We start from the raw sequence: 19,479 nt of genomic DNA on the forward strand, positions 1-19,479 counted from the left end.
CTGTCCTTGCACACGGACAATCTGAAAGTGAAACTGTGACAAGATGTTCGCCCACCGCATCTGCTTTTTCGATAGCTTCTTCTGTGACAAGGAGCGTAAACTTTGATGGTTTGTGAAGACAGTAAAATCCGATCCAAGTAGGTAGTGCCGCCACTGAGTAAGAGCATGGATAATCGCCAAAAGCTCTTTCTCATAAATTTGTGCTCTCAATTCCGGCCTCGAGAACAATTGGCTCTCGTAAGCAATGACATGGCCTTCTTGCACTAAGACCGCACCCAGACTACGACCACAAGCATCACAATATACTTCAAATGACTTTCTAGCAAAGTCAAAACTGGTCCTGTAGTCAATCTCTCTTTCAATGTCTAAAAGGCAGTCACCGCTGTGGGTCCCTACGAGAAAGGTACTCCTTTCTGTGTCAAGATATGCAAAGGGGAAGCAATCTCTGCAAACTTTCTAATGAACCGCCTGTAGTACGAACACAAGCCCAAGAAGCTTCTAACTTCATGGACATTCTTCAAATCGGGCCAATCACGGATAGTCTCTATCTTGGCTGGGTCCAGCTGCACTCCTGCTACTGACACAATGTGTCCCAAAAAGTGTATCTCTGGTAGGAAAAATTCACTTTTCTTCTCATTAATCACCAACTTGTGATCTTGTAATGCTTGAAAGATCTGAAGCAGATGTTCTCTATGTTCTGTCTCACCCTTGGAGAAAACAATGATGTCGTTAAAGAAAGTGCCAACAAATAGTCTATACTCTCAAAAAATCCTGTCCTTCATCCGGTTAAGGTCACAGGAGCATTGGTTAGACCAAAAGGCATCACCAAAAACTCAAATAACCCAAAAGTCGTCCGAAAAGCTGTCTTGTAGACATCTCTCGGCATGATTTGGATCTGATGATATTCGCTCTTCAAATCGATCCTGCTAAAGCACGAGGATCCCTGTAGTCTGTCATGTATATCATCGATCCTCGGAATCGGAAATCTGGACCTCTATAATCAATGCACATTCTCCAAGATCCGTCTTTCTTCAAAACCAACAACACAGGAGATCGGTACAGTGAAGTACTAGGATGGACAAGAACCTTTTCCAAGAGGTCTTTCACTTGGTTCATAATTTCTTCATTTTGGGCTCGGCTCACACGGTAAGGTGGCCGGTTTGGTGGTGTGCTTCCAGGTATCAGATGAATGGTATGATCCTCAGGACAAGCGGGTGTCACAAGGCGGGCACCACGTGCCAATAGAAAAGAACAGACTGAACAGACTTTTAGCACTTCAATAACAACTGAACTGAGAGAGAGAGAGAGAGAGAGAGAGAGAGAGAGAGAGAGAGAGAGAGAGAGAGAGAGAGACGACACGCGACACGGAGTGGCGGAATTCCACCCCAGAGAGTATTGGCCCCAAACCTTGGCGCCCCTTTCGGTATTTCTTTATATTGCATCATCAAAGTACAAGCCGGTACTCCAAACTCTGCACCTTCTCCAGGAAGCATGCCAGAGAATGAGCCCTAGCCTCATATTTAAAGGCCCTTGGCCTAAAAAGCAGTTTACATGAAAAGCTTTCAAAATCAAAAGCTTCTGGTCCAAAAGCAAAGCCAAAAAGCTGCGAACGCAATTTACGAAAATCCGTACAGCCTGCCACATCATCAGCCAGCGCAAAACGCAGAAATCTGTACAGCCTGCCATGTCATCATGTCAGCGCAATTTTTGGAATTTGTCTGTTGCCTTAAGGTTAGGGTTAGGGTTTTTGGCAGAAATTAGGGTTTGCAGGTTTTAGGGTTAGGGTTTTCAGAATTAGGGTTTGCAGTATTAAGGGTTTCCGGCAGAAATTAGGGTTTGTAGGTTTTAGGGTTAGGGTTTCCAGAATTAGGGTTTGAGCAATTAGGGTTTCTAGAATTAGGGTTTCTGGCAGATATTAGGGTTAGGGTTTTGTGCACTCGGGCAACCACATCATCACTTTGTGACACTTCTTCTGTTGCTTGTTCTTCTTAGGGTTTAGGCCAATTGGCCGGTAGCTCCGTTCTTGAGTAGGTCGACACGTCAGCAGTTTGTTACATCTCCCCTTCTTGAAAGAGTTATCGTCTGCGATTACAGCATATCTGCAAAACAACTCAAGTTAGTTCAAAAATTTCCGAGGGTCATTCCGAGGGACAATCAATTTGCTCTTTTTATTAAGGAGTTAGCTTCTCCTTTCTGCTCTTTTGATCAAGGAGTTAGCTGCTCCTATCGGCTGTTTTGATCAAGGAGTTAGCTTCTCCTTTCGTCCATATTGAAACTCTTGATATTCCGGCGTAGTAAAATTAGCCATCACACCCAGACCGTGCTGATCTTCCACGGGTGTCTTGATGCACTAAAATTACATACCCAGGCAATCTCATCCAATTAGCAATATTCAGTGGTTGGCACATCACAATGCAACACATCACAATGCAACACAAATGCTCACATATGCATGTTACAAGACATAGAAACATAAAGCCGCCGATGAACACTCCTCCCGCATAACCTAACAAGGTCCGGGCCGGGAGATATTCAACGACTCCCTCATCACTCCTCCCGTATAACCTAAAAAGGTATGGGCCGGGAGATATAGAGGCCTTTTACAACCAAACGCCCCCCAAACCGCAGCCTGCGTCTTTTGGAGGTGCTGAGAGTAACCACTGCTCAGACTTCTTAATACTCCTCCCGCATAACCATCCAGGTCCGGGCCGGGAGTCACAACAACAATTATTTTACAAGCATACAACCAAACGCTCCCCAAGCATCAGCCTGCGTTGTTCGGAGGTTTACAAACACACAACGAAACGCTCCCTAGGCATCGGTCGGGCTGGAGTCACAACAACAAAAATTTTTACAAGCATACAACCAAACGCTCCCCAGGCATCGGCCTGCGTCGTTCGGAGGTTTACAAACACACAATGAAACGCTCCCCAGGCATCGGCCTGCGTCGTTCCGAGGTTCAAACAATACCAAAACAGTATTTCTCACTTCTTCACCTGGGAGTAAATGAAACCGGCCTGTTCAATCCAAAAAGGGCGGTAGACTTTACTTCAAACCTTGATTTAGCTTTCACCCATTATTAGTCGTCTATTTTACCTGTACTTTCAAGACACAACAAAGGGGAGAGGGATACAGGTTGCTAGATTGCACCTGTATGAGTAGACCGACACCAGATTGGCCCCTAACTTAGGCGCCCCTTTCGGTATTTCTTTATTGTTCAAAAGAGGGAATAAACGCTGTGGATCCCTACAAGCTGCCCCGCACAAACTCGGCTGAATTTCCACTGTTCCGGCCTGATTTCGGCAGCATAACTGTACTAGGACACTTCACAGTCAGTATTCCCACGCATTGACTGACCTTCCCGACGCATACGGGCACTTTGCAAAACCTGGCGAGAATCTGCAGTACGCTGAATTCTCTGTTTTCAGCCCTGAAAATGCGCCAGATCGCCTGTACAGTGGTCCCCTTGCGTCCCTGAACCTCCTGGGGGTATTAGGGTCCGTTTAGGGCCAAAACCCTAAACCTGCAAAAATACACAGCAGGCTGTAATTCACTGTTTCGGGCTCTGTTTCGCGTGCCGGTCGCATCCGTAGCAAGTCCTCGAGCTCCCGCACCTGTAGGGCTACTTGCCCTTTGAATCGGACGAGATTTCTGGCGTGAAACCTCTCCGAATTCACCTGTACTTGCGGGGGGATTAGCCGCTAGCTAATCCAATACCTGTGCAAGAGGCTCTTGCCTCGGCAATCGCGCATGAACCCACACAATTGTACATTGGTCAAATGAAGAGTCCACTAGTGGGGCATAACATACTGCCAAAGGGGAGAGAGAGGGCAGTGCGTAGCGTGCAGGGCATCACTCCTGGCACCGCACTGTGCATAAGAGGGAAAGCAAGCACTCCATAGCTCTTAACCTGTGACAAATTTTGAAAATCAGCCTCCTCTCCCATTTTAGGCGCCCCCTCCTCTGGCCAGAAGTAGCAGAAGGCTCACAGAGTGCCACATGGCACATTTTCCGACTTTGGGCATTCCCTGCTAAAAATATCTCAATTGGTGCATCAGTTGACTTTGCAGCAGAGCAAGAAAATGTTCCCCTTGTCATTCCGAAGGTAATGACGTCAACACATTTTCAGGTCCCAAAATAGCAGTTCCCTAAAATTTAGGAGATGCTGCCATTGTATCTTTCTAGGTCATCCGACCCTCTTTGTACACTGCGGCCACATCCAAACTGAAATGTAGCCTCTGTAGCAAAGGATTCCACTTTGGCTAGTCAATGACCCCACTTGGCTAACCATAGTCCTTGTCCAACCTTAGTGCTCTCTTGCCCTCAGGCGTGGACTCCCTCTGGACAGTTCCACACTAGCTATGCAATGCAGGGCAGTTAGATTTCCCGAGGGGTGTTTCCAAAAAGTGAAAGTAAATAGATAATAAGAAAGAAATCAACAAAAATGATAGATAGTAGTCACACGCTGGTGACATACCCCCCTCTTGAAATCTCAAACGTCCTCGTTTGCATCTATGTCGTTCATGCTTACAGTCAACACTGATGTATTCAACACCTGTCGACACATGTACGACACATACATGTTCATTGTCAACCCTCATGTATTCAACACCTCGTCGACTCATGTATTGCCTGCATGTGAACCCTGTCCCAATGACATAGTGGTAGCTTCGCACTGTGCCATTGCTTTGAGTCACTAACTTTCCAATGAAAAAATGGTAGCTGCACATTTTGCCACTGTCTTATAGTACACGTTGGATTCCGTAACACTTTCAAGCATACCCAAACCGACAGTTTAAGAATGCAGTTACACGTACTCTTTAATAGAAGCAATTACTGTATCCTTGACAAACTGACAAGAAATACTCACTTCTATAGCACTAACGAAACTTTTGGACATTCCATAAGAGCAATTGCCAAACTGACAATCTGTACAGCTCTAACATTCACGTAACAGGTATTTCATTTGAGCTCACTTTAAATACCATGTACATCATTTGTTTCAAAAGCCATCGTCACACTGACAATCCATGTAGCTCTGAAACTCAAGGGGTCAAGGTAGGTTGCAAATCGAAGGCTTCAAGGTAAAGTGATAACACAGTTGGTGACTCTGCAAGTTCACCTTCTTCCATCCACTTAGCATCCATTGGTGGATAGTTTCTGAACTTTACCAAGTAACGCCTAGCAACCTTGCCTTTCACTTTCCTTTCCTTATGTGCCAAAATCTGTTCAGGGACCAAGATCTCGTCAAGTTCCTCGACTTCCGGCTGATCTTCAGCTGGCATATCTTCTGGCACATCACCCACATAGGGTCTGAGAAGACTCACATGAAACGCATTGTGAATCTTCCAACTGTCACGCAATTTCAGCCTATATGCAACATCACTGATTATGTTGCACACTTGAAAAGGCCCATAGTAACGCATGTGAGCTTTGGAAACAGTCTTTCCTTGCCCTTCATCTTCTTTAACCTTGCCTTTTTCAAAGCGTAAAAGCACCCAATCACCAAGTGAATATACCACTTCACGACGGTGACGATCAACTGCTTTCTTTTGCTTTGCCTGAGTCCTTTCTAAGGCCACTTTGACCTTCTTGTACATTTCATCCATGTCTTGAACATACTTATCTGCTTCAAATATCTTGTCCTTTGTATGCAGTATGGGAGGAACTTTCTTGCCACCTTCAACTATCTCAAAAGGTGCCTTGCCAGTTGATGAATGCACTGTATTATTGTATGCATACTCCACCAATGGCAAATAGAATCAGCCCCTTTTCTAACAGCTCTTGTACTTGGCCCATTATCTCTTTCTGCTGAGCCGCACTAACCCTGTACGGAGGCTTATTTGGTGGGCTGCTGCCTGGCACCAAATCTATCGCATGGTCCTCGGGTCTCTCTGGCGGTAATTGAGATGGTAATGAATCGGAGAAACAGTCACTATACTGTTGTAAAAACATTGACCTTTCTTTATCTAACACAGATAAATTTGTTTCATCACAATCTTACACTTCACGTGTAAAAACCAAGTACGCAGAAAGATGCTTTTTCATTACAGAAGTAATAGCAGAAGCTGATACAGTAGGAATAGACTCCCCTTTAAGCTTTACATCCAGAATGTGAGTCTTTCCCCTGCTCTGTACAGGGATCTTTTTGTTGTCGGCATCCATGATTCCCTGTACACGAAATAACCAAGGAATACCTAACAACACATCACATCCGTCCAGTGGCATGATGTAAAATTCTTCAGCATCTACATAGGACTGGATATGTACACGTAACTTTCCAATGATGGGTGTCACAGCCTCTGTATGCCAGGATATGCCAAACTTGCCTCTGCTGTATACCCCATCTCTTCAGGTCTGATTCCCAACTTTGAAGCCAATTCTGGGGAAATGAAGTTGGCTTTGGTACCTGGATCAAAGAAGATAAGCACCGTTTGATCCCTGACCTTTCCCCATGCTCTGCAAAGCTCACTTGCATCTGAATTTGGCTTGTCGCCCACCATATCTGGCACTAGACCAGCCATGGGCTTCTTTCCTTTCTTGTCTTCTTTGTCATCAGAATCAGCTAGCCTTTTCTTTGTAGGACAATTGTAAGCAATGTGGCCAGGCTGCTCACATATAAAGCATTTGTTCTCTGTCCTCAGGACCTTCTTTTGCTCTTCTGACGTGCGAGGGAAACGTCTTTTCCATTTCTTTGCTGGTCCTTTTTCTGATTCAGCCGTAGCTTTATCTTTCCCTGCGTTGGCTGACTCCTGAGTCCCTTTAGGAGCCTCATTGGGAACGTGCTTCTTGGCTGAATTTTTCTTGCCTGATCCTGCCTTGACGCCAGTGTTAAATTCACAATCTTCTCCCTTGAACAAACCATTGCCAGTGTTTGCTACCTCGATGAGCTGCGTCAAAGTAGTGACTTTTGTCTTTGTACAATACTTTCTCAATCCTTTAGGTAGGCCACAACAGTATTTTTCAATCTGTTCTGTCAATGGCACAAACCTATAGGAAGTTACTGGAAGTAGATCTTTCCAAAACTTCCGATTGTAATCATCCAGATTCTTGCAAGTAGCAGCATTAAGCTGGTGCCATTCTGTCATGACATCTGCTTCAAAGTCATCAGATAACCATGCTGCTGCAAAAATCTGCTTGAAGTAAATCCATGTGGACGGAGCTTGCCCTTGAAGCAATAAAGTTGTCCACCATTGTTCTGCATTCCCTGTCAAGAAAGTGGCTGCCTTGCGGACCTTTGAAGCCTCTGTAAAGTTTCCCCCTGCATAGGCCTTGTCAAACTGCTGGAGGAATGAGAGAGCCTTCTTCCTGTCATCAAACCCTGTAAAGGTCGTGAAAGATACACCTTTGTCACCTTTTTTGTACGGAGTTGGCCTCTCTAGCGGCGTTAAATTGTCATATGGAAGTGACTGAAACATGGGAACACTATTAGGGTTCATCTGTGTTCCTTGGTCGCTATTAACTTGAACTGGAAATGCCATATTTGGCTGTTGATTTGTAATTCCAGCCATACCAAAATTTGCCTGTGGCATCCCAAATTGGCCCTGAGTGCTCTGAAACCCTGGTAGCATGTCCGTGACACCATACATGGGGTTAGGCATCATCGTTTGAGCACTCCCGAACACTGTTCCTGGCGTGTAAAACTGATTTCCAGGTGCATGACCAGCCATGCTCTGGAATACTGATCCACCTCCAAAATAGCCAGGGTGTACTGAAGGTGGTGGGAAGACCTGTTGCATAGCCTGTAGGTTGCTTCCCTGCCCATTATAACCAGCTATAGGCTGCTGAAAGGTGGCGGGCTGAACTGGTACAGCCTGAAAGATTGGCATCTCAGCCACCTGTTCTTGCACCTTAGGCACAGGTTGTGGAGACTGCATGTTCTCCGTCAAGTGTACAGGTGTTTCCATTGATTGTGCAGTATGAATCACCTGTGCTTGAGCCTTAACAGGCTTTTGAATATGATCCAGCGACCCAACTTGCTGAGACGGAACAGGAGGTTGCAGAAAGGCTAAAAACCTCGGGTTCTGCATTACTTGTGTGAACATAGCCACAGCAGTAGCCAACTGGGTCCTGAATATATCATCATCCGTCTGTGGTGGTCTTGAAGACTCACCCACTTCATGTGTCTGTTGACCCTGTGAAGAGGAAACCTCTTCAGTCACATCATCTGGTCTGTCAGCCATAATTGCAATTCCCTGTGTCTGGTCTATGATCCCGTGTGTCTTCAAGCCCAAAACTGACCAAGGCTCACTTCTATGGGAAAAAGTGATTTAATCCCGTTGATGGAACCATGAAACCGGCCTGTTCAATCGAAAAAGGGCGGTAGACTTTACTTTAAACCTCGATTTAGCTTTCACCCATTATTAGTCGTCTATTTTACCTATACTTTCAAGACACAACAAAGGGGAGAGGGATACAGGCTGCTAGATTGCACCTGTATGAGTAGACCGACACCAGATTGGCCCCTAACTTAGGCGCCCCTTTCGGTATTTCTTTATTGTTCAAAAGAGGGAATAAACGCTGTGGATCCCTACAAGCTGCCCCGCACAAACTCGGCTGAATTTCCACTGTTCCGGCCTGATTTCGGCAACATAACTGTACTAGGACACTTCACAGTCAGTATTCCCACGCATTGACTGACCTTCCCGACTCACACGGGCACTTTGCAAAACCTGGCGAGAATCTGCAGCACGCTGAATTCTCTGTTTTCAGCCCTGAAAATGTGCCAGATCGCCTGTACAGCGGTCCCCTTGCGTCCCCGAACTTCCTGGGGGTATTAGGGTCCGTTTAGGGCCAAAACCCTAAACCTGCAAAAATACACAGCAGGCTGTAATTCACTGTTTCGGGCTCCGTTTCGCGTGCCGGTCGCATCCGTAGCAAGTCCTCGAGCTCCCGCGCCTGTAGGGCTACTTGCCCTTTGAATCGGACGAGATTTTTGGCGTGAAACCTCTCTGAATTCACCTGTACTTGCGGGGAGATTAGCCGCTAGCTAATCCAGTACTTGTGCAAGAGGCTCTTGCCTCGGCAATCGCGCATGAACCCACACAACTGTACATTGGTCAAATGAAGAGCCCACTAGTGGGGCATAACATACTGCCAAAGGGGAGAGAGAGGGCAGTGCGTAGCGTGCAGGGCATCACTCCTGGCACCGCACTGTGCATAAGGGGGAAAGCAAGCACTCCATAGCTCTTAACCTGTGACAAATTCTGAAAATCAGCCTCCTCTCTCATTTTAGGCGCCCCCTCCTCTGGCCAGAAGTAGCAGAAGGCTCACAGAGTGCCACATGGCACATTTTCCGACTTTGGGCATTCCTGGCTAAAAATATCTCAACTGGTGCATCAGTTGACTTTGCAGCAGAGCAAGAAAATGTTCCCCTTGTCATTCCGGAGGTAATGACGTCAACACATTTTCAGGTTCCAAAATAGCAGTTCCCTAAAATTTAGGAGATGCTGCCATTGTATCTTTCTAGGTCATCCGACCCTCTTTGTACATTGCGGCCACATCCAGAACTGAAATGTAGCCTCTGTAGCAAAGGATTCCACTTTGGCTAGTCAATGACCCCAATTGGCTAACCATAGTCCTTGTCCAACCTTAGTGCTCTCTTGCCCTGAGGCCTGGACTCCCTCTGGACAGTTCCACACTAGCTATGCAATGCAGGGCAGTTAGATTTCCCGAGGGATGTTTCCAAAAAGTGAAAGTAAATAGATAATAAGAAAGAAATCAACAAAATGTTAGATAGTAGTCACACGCTGGTGACAGCAAAATCACCAATCATTGAAACCAGTATCAAACCAGAGTCGAACAATTCAAATCGGCACCAAAACAAGTTCAAAACAGATACCATCCATTTCAAACAAATTCCAAACAAGATCACCAAATAAGCTCAAACAGAACTCAAACTTAAAAAGAAATCTCGACATCAGTCGAGCTCGAAAAGTCGACTCACTTTCCATCGTGAAATCTGCACCAAAAATTAGGGCTAGGTTTCTTCCATATGGTCGTAGCCGAGCACAGCATGGTCCATCAGCTCTTGTACAAACAGTGTTTCTTTGGTGGCAATGGTAGTCCCAAGATAGCAATCGCACTCGGTCTCCAAGTTCATCTGCTTGTGAAGAGACATCTACTGGGAGATGTCGAGAAACTTCAAGTTATAATCTGCTAGGGTTTCCATAGCGAGCATTTCAGGATACCCCACTCTGCCAGAAGTTGCACTCGGAAGGAAGATGTCAGAAACCATATAACTTCGGGCAAAAAAATTATTGAAAGCTTGCCAAGTACTTGGAGTATGCTGCTTGGTAGCTGTAGACATCAACATCTGCATGGCACTACGTCTGAGAAAAACAGTGACTTGAAACAAATCTGGATCCTTCTGTTGCAAGTGATCTTAATTGGCTTATGCCCTGTAAGACACTGCGGTGAAGACGGGAGTGCACCCGATGCGCGATGAAGTAAGGGTGGGAGTGGCTGATATCTCAAATATAATTCAATTCCAATAGCTCTGTCTGCTCTTTTGTAGGACGGGTATGCTTTCAGAAAAACACACGGCTGATGCTCTGATACCACTGTCACAAGGCGGGCACCACGTGCCAATAGAAAACAGACTGAACAGACTTTTAGCACTTCAATAACAACTGAACTGAGAGAGAGAGAGAGAGAGAGAGAGAGAGAGAGAGAGAGAGAGAGAGAGAGAGAGAGAGAGAGAGACGACACGCGACACGGAGTGGCGGAATTCCACCCCAGAGAGTATTGGCCCCAAACCTTGGCGCCCCTTTCGGTATTTCTTTATATTGCATCATCAAAGTACAAGCTGGTACTCCAGACTCTGCACCTTCTCCAGGAAGCATGCCAGAGAATGAGCCCTAGCCTCATATTTAAAGGCCCTTGGCCTAAAAAGCAGTTTACATGAAAAGCTTTCAAAATCAAAAGCTTCTGGTCCAAAAAGCAGTTTACATGAAAAGCTTTCAAAATCAAAAGCTTCTGGTCCAAAAGCAAAGCCAAAAAGCTGCCAACGCAATTTACGAAAATCCGTACAGCCTGCCACGTCATCAGCCAGCGCAAAACGCAGAAATCCGTACAGCCTGCCACATCATCATGTCAGCGCAATTTTCGGAATTTGTCTGTTGCCTTAGGGTTAGGGTTAGGGTTAGGGTTTTTGGCAGAAATTAGGGTTTGCAGGTTTTAGGGTTAGGGTTTCCAGAATTAGGGTTTCAGCAGTTAGGGTTTTCAGAATTAGGGTTTTTGGCAGAAATTAGGGTTAGGGTTTTCTGCACTCGGGCAACCACGTCATCACTCTGTGACACTTCTTCTGTTGCTTGTTCTTCTTAGGGTTTAGGCCCCTCGGCTGGTAGCTCCGTTCTTGAGTAGGTCGACACGTCAACAGTTTGTTACAGCGGGTGGTAACTCGCCTGGCAAGCCCTCTGAAAAGCAATTGGCATGAGTGGAGAAACTCCTGATGTTCTTTATGAAGTTTAGACATATTTGTCCTATTCTCATCATTCATTTCTCTCAAGAAGATCGAGTAAACAAACATACTGGATTTCATTAATTTTGAAATGGCTTAAGCCGATACAATAGGGACAGACTCGCCCTTAAGTTTCACATCAAGTACAATGGTTGTGCCCCTTCTCTATGGTCAAAGTCTCTTTTCTCGCTCGATAGTCGACCAGGCGTTGTTCTTGTGGTACCAGGGAATTCCCAAGAGGACATCACAACCTTCCAAAGGCATTATGGAGAAGTCCTCATGCTCAAATGCCCCTGACAATGCAATCGAAGTTTGCCAATGACAGGTGTAATGGCTACGTCTATGTCGGGTGCCTGTAGAACTGCCTCTGCTAGTGGTCCCATCCAATCAGGTGTGATCTCGAGGCGCGCCGCCAATTCAGGTGAAATGAAGTTGGCCTTGGCTCCTCCATCAAAGAAAATTAGGGCTTCTTGGTCTTTCACTTTGCCCCAAGCTCGGCAAAGTTCTGTACTCTCATCAATCGTGCTTGGGTCAGTACCCATGCAATCTGGAACCAGTCCTGCTTTCATCTTGCCTTTTCATCCACGTTCTTCAGCTGCTCTCGAATCTTCAGGCCTGTCTTCATCCTTGTTGTTCTGTTCTTTCGGTGCCTTTTTAGGGCACTTCGCGGAGACATGCCCAGTTTCCCCGCATTCGAAGCACTTCCCCTCTTTGATATAGAGAGCTCTCTGGGAAAGAGTAAGCTTGGGTCGTGCATCCTTTTCTTTCTTTTCTGGGTTACTCTTCTTCGTTCTACTTTCATTGTTCGAAGTCTGTTCATTTCTTTGTGTCATGATTCCATCTTTGGGGTAGGTCAATTTGCCTGAGTGAATGACAAAACCCCGTTTCGCATGACTCATCAATTCCTGAATGGAATCTGACTTTTGCTCTAAGCAGTGATCTCGGATCTCTGTAGGAAGACCCAAGGTAAACCGCTCAATCTATCCTTTGAACGAGATCTTCTTAAATGAAGAGGTTGGTAGAAAAGAGCTCCAGAATCTCTCGCAATATGCGTCCAATGAATCTCTCTTGGTCATCTGAAGATAGTTCCAAGCAGTTCGTATGTCGCGTTCGTACTCTCGAGTCAACCAGGAAGAAATAAAAAGCCTTTTAAATTTCAGCCATTTAACTAGCGCTTTCTTGTTCAATAGAAGCGTGGACCACCAAGTTTGAGCATTTCCCCTGAAGTAGGAAGTACCCCTCCGAATCTTGGAGTGCTCCGAGTAAAGCCCTCCAGAGAAAGCTATGTCAAACTGATGTATGAAGGCCAAAGCCTTTGAAGCATCTCGAAAACCAGAAAACGCGTTAAATTTAACTGACTGTCCACCTTCTTTGAACTCTCGGACTTGCTTGCTCTTATCTTCCATTAAGGCATACTGGTTGGCTTTATAAAAATTCTTCTTATTCGCATAGAATCTGTGGTCGTCGGAGTCCGAATCATCCGAATAGGAGTCCTCTGTAGAACTGTCCGAAACTGGGTGAGATTTAGACTTCTTTGCCTTTTTCTTGCCCTTTTGCTTTTTGCTTCGCTTTTTGCCTTTTCCGTCTTCTCCGCTCGAATCGGAAGAGCTAGAAGAACTCGAAGAAGAAGAAGAAGAAGAAGAAGAAGAAGAAGAAGAAGAAGAACTAGGTAATCCTTCAAATCGCACACGCTTCTTTTGCTTTCTTGTCGAGGCAAAAGTAGATTGACGACCCAAATATCCCAGGAAGTCAGTTCCTTTCTTTTGCTTTTTGTCGTGCTTTTCTGCTTTGTTCTGCGCGTCAAAAAGTTGAGAAATTCGTGCATCAACCCTCTTTTCTAATTCTTGCTCAATAAACATCCTTGGAGTAGGAGGTTTCTTGAGTACTGGTTTGGGGGGTGGTTTTGTGGTTTGTTGCCACTGTGCATACACCTCGTCGAAGGAGGTCTGAGTCATAAATTTTGCAAATTTCGGGTCCTTCACAAAATTTAACATTATCTTGCCTGCGTTGTCGATTAGTTGTCGACGCTCCATCTCTTCAAGCTCCGCCGGAGTAGGCCGAGGCAGGCCATACTCCTCACATGAATCTTCTTCGTGATCTCCTCCCGCATCTCCGGATGCAGAGGGAGTCGACTGATCTCTGTCTGAAGCCATAAGTGCCGCGTAGAAAGGATTGGATTTCCCGGTAGAAGAGAGATCGGCCGCGCTCTGATACCACTGTAACAGACTTGGACACTCCAAGTCGAGAGTCTACCACGACACCACAAGAAATCACTTCAAAACAGTTCACAATTGATTCGACACTGGCTCGACGGAGTTCCGTGCCTAGAGATGTTGGCCCCAAAGACTGGCGCTCCTTTGGGTATTTCTTTTTGTATTAATCTGCAACCCAAAGTACAAGCGAGTGGTCAGACTCACTCTTAGACTCTGCGTCCAGATGCTCTGAGAAGTGAGAGCCCAAACCACTATTATATGGATTTACAAGGGATGCTAAAGCAGAGCCCAAAAGCTTCAAAATCAAAAGCTGGCCACAAATAAAGCACTTTCAGTTTTCCTCACACAAGCCCTCTTAGGGAAATTAAAGCAAGGCTTAAAAATTAAAAGCTCTTTCTCTCTATCTCCTTGAGTAGAATTCCAACGTAGCCCAAAGCAGGCCAAAAACTGCCGTAGGAACTGCTGTATGGAAAATCTGCCACGTCAGCTTTGCAGCGCATTTTCCACTAGTGCCGTACGGGCCTGCCATGTCAGCAAAACATCGCAAGATCCGGATCCGTACAGGGCAGCCACGTCATCATTCCTGCCTGCAGCCGGGAATCCTTGCCAGAGGGTGTGTGTGTGTACTGGGCAGCCACGTGACTGAGTTGTGACATTTATACCTCCCAGTGTAAGTCCTTTTACTGCTCCAATTCTTTTTGTTCGTAAGAAAAATGGCTCATCGCAGTGTGTCTGGTCTACGGTTCAACTTTCTAGGAGGCCATGTGTGCTCAAGATGGCAATCTTTTTAGGTGCAGGTTGGCGATTTCAAATCCTAGGTGTATCCAGTGGAAAGGATCCTCTGCTGGGATGTTCGTGGTAGCTTCTTTGATGACTTGATCTTCCTACATATGTCCACCATGAGTTGCAGAGCGGGTGTTAAAGTTCCTGTATCTCCAGTGAATGCCCAATGTGATATTAGTTATTAATGTCTTTTAGGTGTTTATTTTACTTATTAAACAAGATTCTTGGTAGGGCAATTTCCTTTGGTTAGTATATAAGCAAACCCAACCTCCCATTGTAAATCAATTAATTCATTGCTTTGGTTGGTTGGTTCAGCAACTCTCTCTTGTTCATTCTCTCCCTATCTCTACGCGTCCATTGACAGCCCATTCCAATCTTCGTGGGCAAGGCAGTTCTTTTACTCTCACCTCGACTATTGGTATTAGGTTGTGTATTGGATGCTGATTGGACTGTTGGGTGGGTACATTTTCTGAAGCACAAATGGAAAAGGCAGGTTTGACTGAGATTTTAAGGAAGCAAGTTACCATGAAATGTTTTAGTGGTAGGATCTCCCAGCTATCTGGACGGCCTATGGACATGTGTTAGATGAACCACTCAACCACAACCACTATTCTGTAGCACCCTTTGGTTGGGGCAGCATCTGAGGACGTACAGTCTGTTATAATCAATATTTTAAATTAGTACTTGGGTGATTCTGGTTAAACCTCACCATGTGTTTTTTGGTACTCAATGAATTACTTTGAATTTGGTCAGATCAGGTTTTGAATGCTAAACTACCCAATTCAATTGCATGTCTAGTTGTGTAAATTCAACTTGGAGAATTGAAAATTAACATTAATGGACTGCTGTTGTCTTGAGAGCAACCATAAGCATTTAAGTTAAAATTTGATATTAGGCAATAGCAGCTACAGGAATTGATAGGAAAAAGCTGAGTCGCCTTGCTTGGATTTGAGAGCAAATGTAGGCATTGCAAGGCCCATGAATTTAGCCAATGCTAAGGGGTTAAGTAAGCAGAAATTTTTTGAGGGAACTTGATTATTCTGGGACTACAGCCAGATAGCAGCACTGTTTAAGTCTACTTGAGCAATGGTTTGTTATATGTGATGAAAGGTGCCTCAGCTGTCTGAGGAGATGGGTGCAGTAAAATTGGACACTTCTACTTTACTGAATGAAAATGAAGAGAGAGAAACAGGAAGTATAGATGACCTTTTTTAGTACCCTCTCATATTAACTTATTCTGTCGTGTCCTTATCGCAACCAGATATGACACAACAGCTTGACGTGGGATTTCATATGGTAATTGAAATATGTTGAGAAATTTACATTGGAAGTATGGAGTTTGGAGCATCCTAAGGGTCACAAGTGCAAGCGGTTTTCTCATGACAGTAGCAATCTGGTTTTTGCTATAAGATGTGCACACAATAAAGTAGGTTGCAGCTCGGCTTACCATTTCACTGCCTTACTGTGCTTGTACAGTTTGTAGATTGCAAAGACGGTCTGCATATGACCTCAACCATTTTGAGTGTTGATGAGGGTGGATATTTAGCTACTAGCACACTACGTTTTGTACAAGTAATAGCGTGTGCAAGCTGAATCATTTATATGTATGTTTTTATTCAGGGTTATTCTGGGGTTCGTTTTCCCCCCAGCATGGTACTGTGGAGCTTTCTTGTACCTCACAAACTATTACGAGTTTGATCCTCGGGAACGGTCTGGCCTTGCTGCTGCTGCTATCATGGTGACTTTTCTTGTTGGGCTGTCATAGAGCGCACTCGAAGGAGAAACTTGCTAGCTTGTGTTCTTTGAAGTTTCTATAGATTGCCTGTTAAGGGCACATGGTTTCCGACCTTGTTTTTGTTTTGTCTGATGTTTTTTTTCATGTGCATGCAGGCTCTCATCCTTTCAGCAGTGTTAGTCATCGTTTTGCTGGTAGTTTTTTTGGGTTGAAGGCAGATAAGGAATGATAGTTGGTTTGCAGAATGAAGCAGCTGGATGAAGAATGAGGTTATCACAGCTTTGGTTCCAAGGTCTTTTCAAATTCGAGAATGGCAGTTCATTGGTTTTCAGCTTAGCAACGGTGTACAAAAATGCTGAAACCCATCAAATTTTGGGTGAGATCTCTCTGTACTCGCGTTATTTATAAGAGTTCCATAACGAGAGCTATGAGCTGTAAAAGTGGGTTTCAGGTGGTTTAGCAGAGACTCTTAAAATTTCATTGATTCATTCCATTATCGTTCTTCCATCTTCCTCCCCATTAGTGATAATGCTTAAACTCAGCGGGTGGCCTTTCCTGATCTGAGATTGGTGTGTTCGTTCAACCGGGGGGATATGCTCTTTTAACCTGTGCTTGCTTAATGTGATGTATTCTATATTCGCTATGGCTCAAAGCAGATTCCCTTTCATTGGTCAACTCACATTTTTGTGGGAGATCATATCATCTCTGCATTCTTTTTGACATATTTCAAGTCCGTATATACTCGTTGTTTGCCTTGAAATCTGATGTAGGCTAATGGTGTATGGAAAGGTCACTTGAGGTCTCCAAGTGACCTTTCCCTGTAATGCGAGCGACTGCATGGCGACCTGCGGAGGCCGGGAGCCGTGCGGGAGCACGCATTGGTGACCTTTCCCGGGCAATGACTGGTACATGGCAGTTGACGAATGCCTTCGGGCTCCAATAATTTGAGTGAAACTGCAAGTTGACAGTTGCCTTGTGTCAAAATGGTGTGACAGTGGATTGACTGTGTGCAGAAAGTCTAATGACGATAGTGCAGGAGTTCAGCATGGACATCCTTATTATTGGTGCTGACATGTCAAAATTTTGTGCGTTGGCTTGGCAAACAGGAGATGCTCGATACAACCTAATATTCCCTGTGCTGATGAGTCGGCCGAAGCATTAATTTCGGCAGCTGATGTGAGACTGTGATTGGGAGCATGGAAAATATTCCAGCAGCCGACGGAGGCGAAGGGCGCATGAAAGGAGGTAGACCTTCAGTGTCACCCTGGGGAAGGCCCACTAAATGTGGATTTTGAGCAATAGTGAGGAAACACGGAATGGTGTTGGGATCCAGCAGCTGCAAGACTGAATTCTGTGAAGGAAAGGGCAGCAGATGGACGGTCGAGAGGGGCTGCCCCTAGACCCCCGACCATGATGGTGTAGGGAAAGGACACTGAGTGTCCTTTCACGGCCGTCAAATGTCCAGGGAGAGGGGGGCCAGACAGCGACAGCGTATGAAGTGGATCCCTGCAACGACACTGAACCCAACAAATTCCATGCAGCGACAGCCACCCGCTAGCAAATTCCAGCTTCTGATAGTGATGGATGGGGTTCCGTGTGCTGATGTGTCAATGCAGTACAAGCTTGCGTTCCAGGTGCCGATTTGGCAAGCATCGAAGCATGCAGGTCTCATATTACGAAATTTAACTGCCACTAAACGGATGGCCCAGATTGGCGCCCCCCCTCCCCTGGACTTTGACGGAGAGGAGAACATGCTCGAGAATTGTCTGAGGGAGGTTTTGAACATGGTGAGCCTCTTGGGGCACTAGACTTTGGGCAAGGAGAATAGACGGGTGCACCTTGTTGTAATTCAAGCAGAAGCAAGAAGGGCAGCTAATTTAAGGCATGACGCTGGATGCGTATGCTACTATGGGAAGTGTTTATTTCCTCTGGGATTCGTCCTTTAAATGGCTCCATTTCGCTCCACCAGTATTTTACTTGCATAGAACATGTATATGAGCAAACCTAGTTGTGTGTGAGAGAGAGAGCTTTTTTGTGGGTTGTATGCAACATGTGTATACATATGTACATTTGTATGCACATGTATAACCTTGCCACCTTGTGTGCATAGAATTGTACACACACATTGTTTCTTATGTATGATGAGGTCCTTTCAAGCAATTCCAATTATCCCAAAGTCTTTTGCTTGCAAGGATCGAATCAATAAACATCGTAAGAACAAGCTTGTAGAAGAGGGAGTGCCACAGATTAGGTGTGGTGCACAACTCCAAGAAAAAGAGCAAGCATTCAAGTAGCAAGCACTAGAAACCTTGACTAATGATTTCCATGCTTTAGACCAAGGAAGTGTGTTTGTTTGTTTGCTTATGTCAAGCTTGATGTTGTTTTGTCTTCTATCGTATGTAATATATGAGCATATGAAAACATTAGCATTCTTGTGAAAGAGTAGGTCGTGGTTATTGAGGTTGTGGAACTCCGCACCCTCGAACAAGGCTCCACCAAGGAAAGAGCAAGGTGTGGGACCCGAGCCCTACAAAACGCGTACAAGGCAACTAACATGCCACCAAAGGTTGAAAATGCAATGTACCTATTGGCAAATAAGGGGGTGGTCGAAGACTGAAGGGGAAGTCCTCAAGACAATGATGGTAGAAGGATTGCAAAGCCTTGTAGTTAGAAGCTCTGTGCATCTTCGTGTTGTGCGTTGATGGAAAGTTTGCATGATATACTCTTAGTTTCAAATTTATTGGCCTTTAGATGTTTACATTGTAAGAGTCTTGAAGTATCCACATACATTTTTGTGATTAAGAAGGTGCTTTGAATTTATTCCCTTCAAAGATTGTGGTGCCTTGAATCTCCCCCCACCTCTCTCTCTCTCTCTCTCTCTCTCACACACACACACACACACACACACACACACACAGCCTAACACCCCCCCCCGGGCCCACTATTGGATTAACCATGGCGGTTGCCGCAGGATAGTATACTCCTTGTGATGATGACAGATCAAAGACGATTTGCCTAGATTGTGGCTCCTCAAAATGTATACCAAAATGGGTATGTAAAACGAGGTGAGGGTTTCTCTATGTCCCTCACTTAGCTTTGACTCTTGCAATTCTTGTGTGTATGTGAATGAGAGTTTTTTGAGGGCCTGAACATTTGATTTTTGTGTGGATATGGAGATGGTTGAACACAAGGAGGCATCACAGGTTGGTTCTAAGGTTGAAAATTTTGTTTTTAAACTATTGCATTCTTAAAAGTATTCTGCACCCCCCTAAGGTTGTCAAGGTGTT

General features: G+C 45.1%; 1 protein-coding gene across 1 annotated transcript in view; it reads left to right on the forward strand.

Annotated features, from left to right (window-relative positions):
• Positions 1-19,093, forward strand: part of LOC147441884 (uncharacterized) — a 52,088-nt gene extending 32,995 nt beyond the window's left edge. Inside the window, exons 4-7 of the mRNA XM_086528283.1 lie at positions 16,078-16,195; positions 16,348-16,386; positions 16,472-16,568; positions 17,299-19,093. Coding sequence (XP_086384409.1) covers positions 16,078-16,195; positions 16,348-16,386; positions 16,472-16,568; positions 17,299-17,354 — 310 coding nt within the window. The 3' untranslated portion in view covers positions 17,355-19,093. The remainder of the gene's footprint in view (positions 1-16,077; positions 16,196-16,347; positions 16,387-16,471; positions 16,569-17,298) is intronic.
• Positions 19,094-19,479: the final 386 nt, after the last annotated feature.

The sequence above is a fragment of the Adiantum capillus-veneris genome, chromosome 14, assembly GCF_014529385.1.
Source record: "Adiantum capillus-veneris isolate H3 chromosome 14, ASM1452938v2, whole genome shotgun sequence".
Classification (NCBI taxonomy): Eukaryota; Viridiplantae; Streptophyta; class Polypodiopsida; order Polypodiales; family Pteridaceae; genus Adiantum; species Adiantum capillus-veneris.